The following is a 10553-nucleotide window of genomic DNA, read 5'->3' as shown; positions in this document are numbered from 1 at the left end:
CGCCCCTCGGGGCCGCGCACCGCCCTCCCGGCTCCGTTTCCAGCCGGCGGCGTTTGGCCGCTGCACGGCGGTGCTCGGGCGGGAGAGCTGCGAGAGGCGGCGGCTGGAGGCGCCCACATGTCGTAGGTAGCGGGAGCGGGGAGGGGGGCGGCCTCGCCTCTCCTCTCCTCGCCTCCTGACGGGGCAGCTCGGGCAGGGGAGCTCGGTCCCCTGCGGGGGGAGGCCTTGTGGGGAGGCTGGCAAAGTGTCAGGGGTGTCGGTGTGAGGGGGTCGTGCTGAATCCAGCAGCTGGGCTCTGTGCTGCTGGGGGAGCCGAGGGGGCTTCTGCCTGCTGTGGGGAGGGCGCGGGGCTCGCTGGGCTCTCTTTCCGCGGGGCTGTGTCTCTTCGTGTTGGCTCCGTCTGGAATAAACCCTGTCCGTCTTGTGAGTCTGGTGCTGTTTTGTGGAGCTTTGCTAGTCGTGGCCGTCTGAAGAACAACTAGGGGAAAAAAAAAATGCAGGATGTTGCTGGTTTCCACCCCAGTACGGTGAGGCCGTGAGACGCCAGCACGCCGCCTGCGTGTGGGTTTGGGGTGCTGTCCCGCTTCACAGCTCCTTACAAAGTTAAGAGTTTTGTTAAATCTAGCATAGGTTCCAGCTTCTGCCAGCCTTTCTGTTGACTGCTGGAAGTTAAAGTAATCATAGAATAGTCACACAGAGAAATTGATCAATACACAAGCTTTGATTTCTAGCGTTTAAGTCTGTTTCTGACTTGAACTACCGTTTTACTACTGATGTAGATAATGATCATGCATTCTTTCTGCTTTCCCAATTAACAATACAGTTTTGTTGGCAAGTTTTGGAGAGGGAGCAGCAGAGAAATAGCGTGGAGGTGTTTTATTTTCTCCCCCAGTAAAAGCAGAAACTTACGAGGAAGCTAAATGGAATGGCCTCAAAGTGGGCTACAATAATCCCCAGAGTATTTTTAATGAAAGAGTATAGTCATAATACAGTTTTTTGTATCCTAATCTGTCTGTGACTGCTACCATTACGTTCATTCATAAATGAACTATGATGGAAAGAAAGAGAAGAATATGTGGAGTTAAAAACAAAATAAGAAATCCATTTCTTTATAGAAAGTTAAATTGCATACCTAGACTCGCAGTTAACCTCAGATTAGTGATTTTACCAAAACAGTATGTGAGTGAGCAAAAATCTCTGAATATTAGCGAGGAACTGACAACATGGCCTAGAATGGTAGGTCAGCAATATGCTATAGCAGTAATACGTAGTTCTTACACCTGATAAATGTTATGGGTAAAATAATCCTTGCAGGGTGTACAGCGAGCTATAAACACGTGTCGTCATACTCTGCATAGTTCAGAAAGTAAAATAAGCCTTGTTAGGGAATTTTGAACCAATTCAAGAGTAGGAAACTCAGATAAATAAGTTAATGTGTACTGTAATCGCATATGCATCATCTTTCTGCCTCTTCTTCACATTCTGGCTTTGGATTCTACTCCAGAGCCATAGCAAGGCTTTTCTACCCATATAAAAAAAGGTAAACCAAACTAAAGTTGGTACGCTTCCTCCATGGTGTTTCCTAAAATGCTCTGGGAATTTTGTTTGGAGTTAGATGTGAACATAAAAAAATTGTTCATCTTTTGAAAAATCTGAGAATAAAGGGTTTGTCTGACTGGGTCTTCAAAACTCATCCAGACATCTAACATGTTTCGGTGATCCTAGCCAAGGAGTGCATGTAGGCTAAGAGCACAAATGTTAACTTGTTTTGGGTGAATGGCAAATGCCCAGCGATTTTTGAGTTCTCTTCTTATAGAAACAGAAGGACGATTACTAAAAGGAAGCCAATGAGCAAAAACGACTGCTGGATAGGACAGAATCTGACCGGGATGAGCAAGGCTAAGCTGACCTCCTGAAGCCAAACATATACCCATACGGCTCCTCCCAGCATAGAAGTGCTTGTCTGGAGTGAGGCTGCTTCATCAGCACCGTGGCTCAGGGTGTTTGCTGGGGTTTTGCAGGCCAGCAGAGGGCAAATCGGGCTGTCTACAGCTCTATTGCCGTACACAATATTTGACAGACTTTAAATAACATGGTCTTGACCAATCCACAACTTTTTCTCTAAGAAATTTTCTAAATGTTTATAATTTAGTGCAATTTTCATGCGATTTCTCATTTATCTTTATCCTACAGCTATGTTCAGTCCTGATTCTCCTTTACTTTGGCTTCCAGCATCTTTTGAAGTCCATCATAAAAACTTCCATCGTCACAGGCCATAGTATAACATGCAAATGTATCGGCCCCTAGAGCACCCTTTTGGAGTAGATATATTAATAAATATGATGTTTCCCTGCTGCCACTGGGGTGGAAGATGTAATGGAGTCTGCATTCCTTAAGCAATATGGGTTGCTATTTAAAAAAGAAATACGTTGTAAAGAATTCCATCAAACCCTTACAGCTTTGACTGCCCTTTGGCAAGAATTTCAGTCACTTTTTTTTAATTTAAATGTTACATGTTTACTTGGCCTCTTTTAAGGTAGAGTACTTCTTTCTTTGTGTGTGTGTAACAGAGATGATTGTAAACCAGTATTCATTAAAAACCTTTACCTGAGTTACACTTCAAAGACATGTTTTCCACGTTTCCATTTTTACAACACTTTAATCAGGTTTGGAGCAGTACTGTAAATTAGAAGAGGATGTATTTGGAATAAGGTCATCTTAATTCCCTACAAGACAAAACATTCTTTTCTGAGATGAAAATTGTGCAAAGTTCTTGAAATATGATGTATTTTCCAAATCTTGTTTAATTTGATACAGTATATATGTTTCTTGGGGACTGTTCATATAAAGATTTTAGTTTTTTTCTTCATTGTTTTATATAATGCTTTAAACTGTTGTTAAGATTTAAGAATGTACTTTAAAAGTTTCAGTTGTCTCTGGGAAAAATAGTCTTAATTTATGTTGACCTTTCTTTCCTTTGAGCTTTTAGTCTGCATTCAATAAAATTTTGATGACTGCTCTTTAGAAGACAGCTGTACGATATAAAGTATTATAAATATTCAGCTTTCCTCTTCTAGCGTTGCCATTAACAGCTGGGCATCCAGTTCAGCAGAGCAGATTTTGCAGCGAGAGCTTGGCATGTTCCTGAATCAGTATAGTGAAGAAGACTAGCAAATAGTTTCTTATGGTTTGGGGACCTGTAAAGACATAGAGCATCTGTTCCCCAGTTAAGTCATAGTCTGGTAGCACTGAATCATGTTAAGAGCTAAAATGATGGGAAGAACTACTTTTTTCACCTTGGCTGTATCTGGGCTTTAAATGCCTGATGTGTTATTTCTACTAATGGAAAAATAATTTCAACCCTTGCTCAGAAGGTAGGTAAATAATAATGCTTTTGCGTTTTTTCATTGTTTATAGTCTTTTAGAAAGAGACAACTGAACATTTTGTGTTCTGTGCAATTTCACTTAAGTGTCTTAATTTTTATCTCTAGTATAAAATGGAGAATTGGATTTTCCTACGCAAACGCTTTATCCTTCTAAACAAGCTATGTTTTTGTTGCACAGTATTTTAATCAGTTAATGTATTTGTTTTAGATGAGATTAGTTTTCTTGTGCAGCATTAAAAAAAAAATGAAACATATGAAAAAGAAACATGTCTTTAAAATAACAGATTATAAACCTTACTACCAGAAATCTTTGTGTCTAGATGATTATAAAATTTGTCCATATTTTTATCTTGCAGAGCTAAGAGATCACTGAAGTTGGATGGTGGTAAAAAATATAATGTAAGTATTTTTGGTATGGGATAATTTAGGATATGTTTGTGTGTAAATGCACGTATACCTGTATGTAAACATGGTATTTCCTTAGTTATGCTTATGTTACAGATTGGTTGCTGTCCAGAAAAAAATCTCAGGAAGGCACAAAATTACTGATGGAAATATTTGTATAAAATCTGTTGTATTCTATTTGTCATAGAACTGCCTGGCTTTAAGTAATGTATAACTGAATGAATCATCTGAAAATAAGGGGTGAAATATGCATATTTTTATTGCCTTCCCTATTTACCCAAGAGCTGAATGAGTTAAGATCCTTGGTGAAATCATTTATTAGAAATTAGCTCCGTTATCCTGGAAGCAAATGTTCTGCCATGTAATTGTACATGTAACAATATGGAATTATGATAATGCTGTAATCTGCATATTATAAACTGCAAAACTGAAATGAAAACATTAAAGGCATTTTCATGACAAGGATATAATTACCTCCCTCAGCAAATCTGGCATAATGAAACAATAAAGTACTAACACTGCAATAAATTTCACCACAGTTATCACAATAAAAATAAAATTGTACTGTTGCTATTATTTTTTGTAAATGCAGCTATAGTATACTCCCAGTACCAGCATGTCATGACATATGTCAGTTTATTATCTGCTTCTACCAACAGTGGGTGTTGCTGCAGACACCAATGCACAGAAGCTTGTGAGGATGGCAGTGTTTAAGGGAAGGAAAATTTTGGAGAAGTATATAAAGAGGAAATAGCTGGTCAGTAAATGAGCTCCCAATAAATCTCCACATCTGTGTCCTTTTGAAGAGATTTGTTTATATGCAGCACATACTTGGAGGTCTCGCTGGTAGTTTGCAAAATAGAAATGTGCAATTTTAAAAACTTGCTAGATTTTTTCTTCCTTTAAAGAAAGATGGCAAAATACTGCAATGGCACTAAAAAAAATCATTAGCAATTTAATTAGCAGCTTAGTGTACCATTACCCAACTTGTTCTGCTCAGAATGCAGCTGTGACTGTAATTTTGCATCTGTTTCTTGGGTTGTAGTAACGTTTTTGTAGATGAGTGGTCCAGCTGAAATTACACACAATTCTTTTTATGCCTTAAAGCTATTCCTTCCCTGCCTCCCTCCCCATAAGATAAAAAGGAAGAGTTGCTCGGTGGTTACCTGCATTCAGGAAACCTTGTTCAGCATAAAGCTTAACAAAAGCCCATCTGAATAATGAAAACTTTTATTGGAATCTCAGTAATAATGTGGGTTTACACGATGATTTTTAGTTCATACAAAGCCTCTAACAGGTACGTACCGATGATTTAAAGTGTGCTATAATTAAATAACAGAATTGAAGGTAGAAAGGAATGTAAGGTAATAAACACACAAGGTTTGTGTGAAGTATTTCTTTTAGCTCTGCCCCTTCCATTGCCATTTCTTCAGTTCTTCTCCTGTTATTCAGGAGGACCTCGTTCCACCTGCTGGTCAGACTACCCAAAGTATGCCCAAACTGACCAGATCAGAATCAAGTATTTTTAAAATTTGTAATTTTGGTATGCTACCATTTATTTATATATATATATATATATATATATATGCATAACTGGACTAGGACCCTTCTATCTAGAACAGAAGTTCTTACTGCCAAATAAATACTGTCCTTCTAAGTACTACAGTAACTTTTTTTTCCAGGTAGCTGCTCAAAGGAGATTGGATTCATATCCAGAAATATGGTGGCTGAGGTGACTGCTGGTCAGTGTTAAGCAGGAAAAATATCCTGAAAGTGTTAGCAGATTGCAGATTGTCCCTGTTACAAAAGAAAATTTATGACAATTAAATGCCTAAAGTGGTATCAATACTTTACAGTAATTAATATTTCATTAAAAAAAAAAAAAATTCTTCAACCTGGGTGAACGTGGCATAGTATTAGTGCTGACAGACTGATGATTTCTATCAGGTACTGTTTAAAATACCAGTAGTCTGCAAAGAGAGTATGAACAGCTGATGCAAAATGATTTAGGGTATTCAAGACTAAAACAAGACAGATTGATTTCCAGGTGGTATAAGAAAGCTAGGTAAGTGGGCAGCAAATTATATCCTTTGAAATACAGTGTAAGTCATAATACTGATGACCAATACTAACACTGTTAGGTTCTAAATTAAGGATAACCGCTCAAGGGAGAGTAAGGGAAGAAAGGCATCGAAACTGCAGCTTTGTTTAAAAGAAATAGAATAGCTAGCAGCACTGGAGATAGAAGGCTGTTCCATGAATCAGTATTACATCTTCACTTGAATTAGAATTAAATGTATCGTCACTGTTTTAAAGTATAATTGCAGAAGTTATACTTTGAACCAATATCATTCTGTGAAATAAAATGAGTGTGAACGTGGGTGGTGGTACAAGTGGCACAGGAAATGCTTTCAAATGAGAGATGAAAAGATCAGGAAGCTTTAATACGAGTTTGGTACATTGACTTCTGGAGCTCATTCTGGAATTTTGGTGAAGCCAAGAACATAGTAGAAGTTGTAATAAAAACACTCATTCGTACAGATAACGATAGAGTGCAGGTCTATGTAGGTGTGAAAAATTGAGTATTGTGCTTTAGGACACTTAAATTAACAGCTGGCTGGAACTGAGAAGAAAACTTCTGAGGGTTATATAGCTGCCTGTTATGCTTATAGGTACAACTCATGTTCCTTTTCTACTATTTATTTCACCTGTAAGCATATACTTTTTAAAGGAAGTTTCCTTGTTATAACACTGTAACAATTTAATTCTATAAACATTAATATTTTCTTTTATTAAATTACTCAGCAATGAAATACAGCCTTTTCCCTGGGCTTGGATTCTTCCTGGATTATAGAGTTTTGAGTAACACTAATGTTTGTGCATGTATTATATGCTTCCCATAAATGGGAGTAAAGTTTGGAATTACTTAGAAAAAAAATCTTTCACCTGATAGTAAATTTTCAGAAAGGCTTTGGCTGATTTCGGATGCAGTATGCAACTCTGCTGATAGGAAGGGTAGAGGCTGGAATGCATTGGCTTTGCAGAGGGAAAGTTTGTAACTATTGTGGGTTCAGATGGACGCAGATGCCCCTATATCTTCAGCCAATGTTGATCCAGATTCTTTGTCTTTTATTACATCTCAGCCATCTGAAGCAACACCTTTGACCAAAAAGAAGAATCTAAACTCGTACTCACCGACAACAGGAACATGCCAGATAAGTCCATTTTCATCTCCCACAAGTCATAACGCACAAGATCTCAGAAATGGCCTATCAAATGGTTAGTTGAACATTTTGTCTTTCTTATTGCAACATTTTTCTGGTTATTGGCTTGATTTAGTAATTTATGTCTCATGTTTGAATTCTTTTTTGTCTTAAAGCTTATGTACTTCCCAGTGTGGGGTAGAGGGGCAGGTTTAGCTGTTCATGCCAGAAAAATAAATGAATGCATCCATGCACACATACTGCATTTCTCAGTTCTGAGTCTTCCTCTATGAATATTGAAAGTTATGTAGATGTTATCAGATCAAAGCTAAAAAAAGAAGCTGAATTAGTCTAACTATTCTTCTTTGCCTTCTTTTATGTAACTTTTGTACCATTGTTTTTCAGAGTAAGGCAGTGTTTAATTAAGTTAACATAACGTTGAATGTCATTAGCTCTCAGAAAATATACCATTATTTGTTATTTCCCGTTCATTTTAGGACGTGTCCACTCATGCAGTCAGTTTTTGATGCAAACTATGACTGCTCAAGAAGTGTATTTTTGGTAGACTAACCTGCTTGTATGCTTATATAAGTTGTGGATTTTAAGTGTAGAGGAATCACTAACTCAGCTATTATGACTTATTGTATTAAAAAAATAATACAAAGAGACTTGTCGTTTTCCCCAGATAGCTTTTTTCCCAAGAGCTTTTGTTTCCCTGCATTGTAACTCCTATAAAGATGGTTGTCTCAATCCGAAAACTTCAAATGATTTTAAAAAACAACAATAATAACAACAACAATAATAATAATAATCCATCACTTCCCTTGTTAACATGTTCCTTGTTCAGTTCCATCACTATCTTAAAAATAAAAAAATCTTCTGTCTGATTTTGAATTTGTCTGGCTTTAATTTTCAGCCATCAGTTCTTGTTCTGCCTTTTTGTTGGGTTAAAGAGCTTTTTATGCCCCATATATTTTGGAATTTATGTGCAGTAATTGAGGCCTCACTAACATTCATGAATTATGATGAGTAGAAACATTCTGAGCAGGATAGAATAACCACTGTTTGAAATTTATCTGGATGTCTGCAGATTTTTGTGCTAGCTATTGCACCATATGCTCTCATGAGGATCTGCAAAAGTGGATTTTCTTCACACACGCACACACAAATAATAGATTTTTATTTTTTGGAAAGGAATGTTGGAATTCTGTCAAAACTGGCCAAACTAAAAATGAGAATTACTAGAATATCCTGCGAGTGGAAGGTATTACAATCTGTGATCATTACATCCCTTTTCCTTAATAAAAATAGCAGAGTAACAAAGCATGCAAGTGTTTTGGTGGGAATATAGCTATGCAGAGTTACACGCCTTGTGTGGTGTTTTTTCATTAATTTATTTTTTCTCCTAATTAGTAGTCATGCTAGAAAACTAAACAGAAATAGGTATATACCAATTCTTTATCGTGCTGCAATTATTCCTTATGACCTGTCTTTAAATCTTCCTTATCTGTTTGTCAGACAGTTTTAATTAATGTCAGTTGAGTTTTTCATGAGCATTCACTGCCAATTGGAAGGTTCACAGCTTTCCTACCAGGTTGACTGCTGATTTCTGTTCTCCCCGGAGTAGAGGTTCTTCTCCGTCAGCTTTTAAATTGGGCATTTGCCCCACCCCCAGAACTAGTACAAAAATGACTTTGAGCCATCGACATTCCAAGAAGCCTTTGGAGGAATAATTAGACTAATTTCTCTCCACTCTCATGGTGAATGATAGCATCTCTCAACTAGTTGTGTAAGCCGGGTGTCTTCAGATAGGACCTATATTTTAGAATACCCTTGCCTTCACAAACTGTGAACTGATATTTCCTGGATTATGTGAAGAGTCTGTGTGTCCTTTTTTTTTTTTTTCCCTTGTGACAAATATAACTTTCTATATCCTGTACAAAGAAACCTTTCAATAAGGAGAGTTGCCAAGAGGTATTCTCCATCCGATCGGAGATCTGGCTGTTAGTGCGATCAGTTGATATGTCCATACTGGCATCTGGCATGTCACAGAAGAGTCAGTTATTTTTCCACACTTCAGTTAATTGTTTTGTCTTGACATGGCATCCTACATTCTTACCCAGAATGGAATAGTAAGTAATCGGATTCCAGCAAAGTGACTGCATGTTAAAGCTAGTAGCTGATGATAACTGAATTAGGATTGCTTGTATCCTGAGGGAAGAATCAGATTAGAATAATCTATGTCCCCTTTCTATGTTATCCTTTTTAATACTTAGCTTTGCAAAAAGTTTTTAAATTTTTTTATGATGGTAGCAGTGAGATACAAAATTAAAAATACTATGGATCATTAAATATTTTCTCTTGAATATTCCTCTGTGTTTGTATTTATCTGCTTTAATGACTCTTTCCTTTATTTTAGTCGGGTGTCCTTCTGTGACGCAACACATGGTAGTACACGGATGTTTAAATCTATTACATGTTTTAAAACTTTTTTCAGTAGCTCAGCATTTGTATTACATGTCTTATCACTTAGGTAAAAGAAAAAAGGGAGCAAAACGGCTTGTACTAAAATGCCTATCTACTAGGATGTCAATGGGAAAGGTGAACATGTACTGCATTTCCATACTATTATTAAATATGGACATAAGGGAACATTCATTTTGCCTATAAAAAGACCCGTCACATGATCAGAGCTGACATTTAGATGGATAATTATTCAGTAATGTAGTACTAGCCATCTTTGCCCCCATATTCATATAGCTACCAGCTGGTGGAACAGACTTCTTATATCCCAGCTTCAAGTTGTCCTTTTAAGTCCACCATTTCTCTTCTCCTTCTGAAAAGACACTGTTTTTAAGTGTTGTAGTGTTTTAACAGATAATGGATATTACCTGTAGGTGAGGTGTTAGTGTATAATCTGTATTCTATTTTTCTGTGACCAATGGGTAAGAAAACAACGGAATTAATTTTTATTACAAAATAATGCCATTAGCTATAAAACAAACAAAAACTTATTTTGCATTGTATAAAGTATACAAAGTTCTATGAATCCATCTCACTGGAGGCAGAAGGAAATTACTTGGCTTATTTTTGAATAACAGTGTGGAAGAGTGCCTCAAAGAAAACTAAATCCCTACAGAATGCTCAGATTGTTCAAAAGTAACATTTATTTTGTGAGAAGACAGGAACCATCCCAATCAATTTACTTATATTTAAATCAATCCAGGATTCTGTCATTCCATAGTACTAACCTAAAAGTGGTATCTGTTTGATAACTGATGACTGATTTAAATAAATGTACTTAAATTTAACATGAAATCTTTTGGGGTCTTAACCTTTAGCTACTGTGGCGGAACAGCTTGAACTTTATAGCAGCTTGTCATTCTGAGGTATTTCTAAATGTTTTACAAAATATTAAAATTAAAACTTAATCTATCCCTATGTGCTGATACTTCTGTGTAATAATTTAGATCTAGCTAGAAGAAATCAAAATGTTTTATTCTTAGTGTGGCCTCTCTTTCAGTCTGATGTCAGAAAGGAGAGAGATTGAAGTAAAACA

At 36.9% G+C, this 10553-nt stretch overlaps 1 protein-coding gene across 1 annotated transcript in view; it reads left to right on the top strand.

Moving 5' to 3' along the window:
* The first annotated feature begins 7 nt into the window (after positions 1-7).
* The window catches only part of LOC121073686 (integrin subunit beta 3 binding protein), a 29252-nt gene continuing 18706 nt past the window's right edge, over positions 8-10553 (top strand). Inside the window, exons 1-3 of the mRNA XM_040564859.1 lie at positions 8-122; positions 3743-3785; positions 6935-7070. Coding sequence (XP_040420793.1) covers positions 118-122; positions 3743-3785; positions 6935-7070 — 184 coding nt within the window. The 5' untranslated portion in view covers positions 8-117. The remainder of the gene's footprint in view (positions 123-3742; positions 3786-6934; positions 7071-10553) is intronic.

This window comes from Cygnus olor, chromosome 8 (assembly GCF_009769625.2).
Source record: "Cygnus olor isolate bCygOlo1 chromosome 8, bCygOlo1.pri.v2, whole genome shotgun sequence".
NCBI lineage: Eukaryota > Metazoa > Chordata > Aves > Anseriformes > Anatidae > Cygnus > Cygnus olor.
Note: the sequence above shows the minus strand (reverse complement) of the source record. Positions and strands in the feature narration are given on the sequence as shown.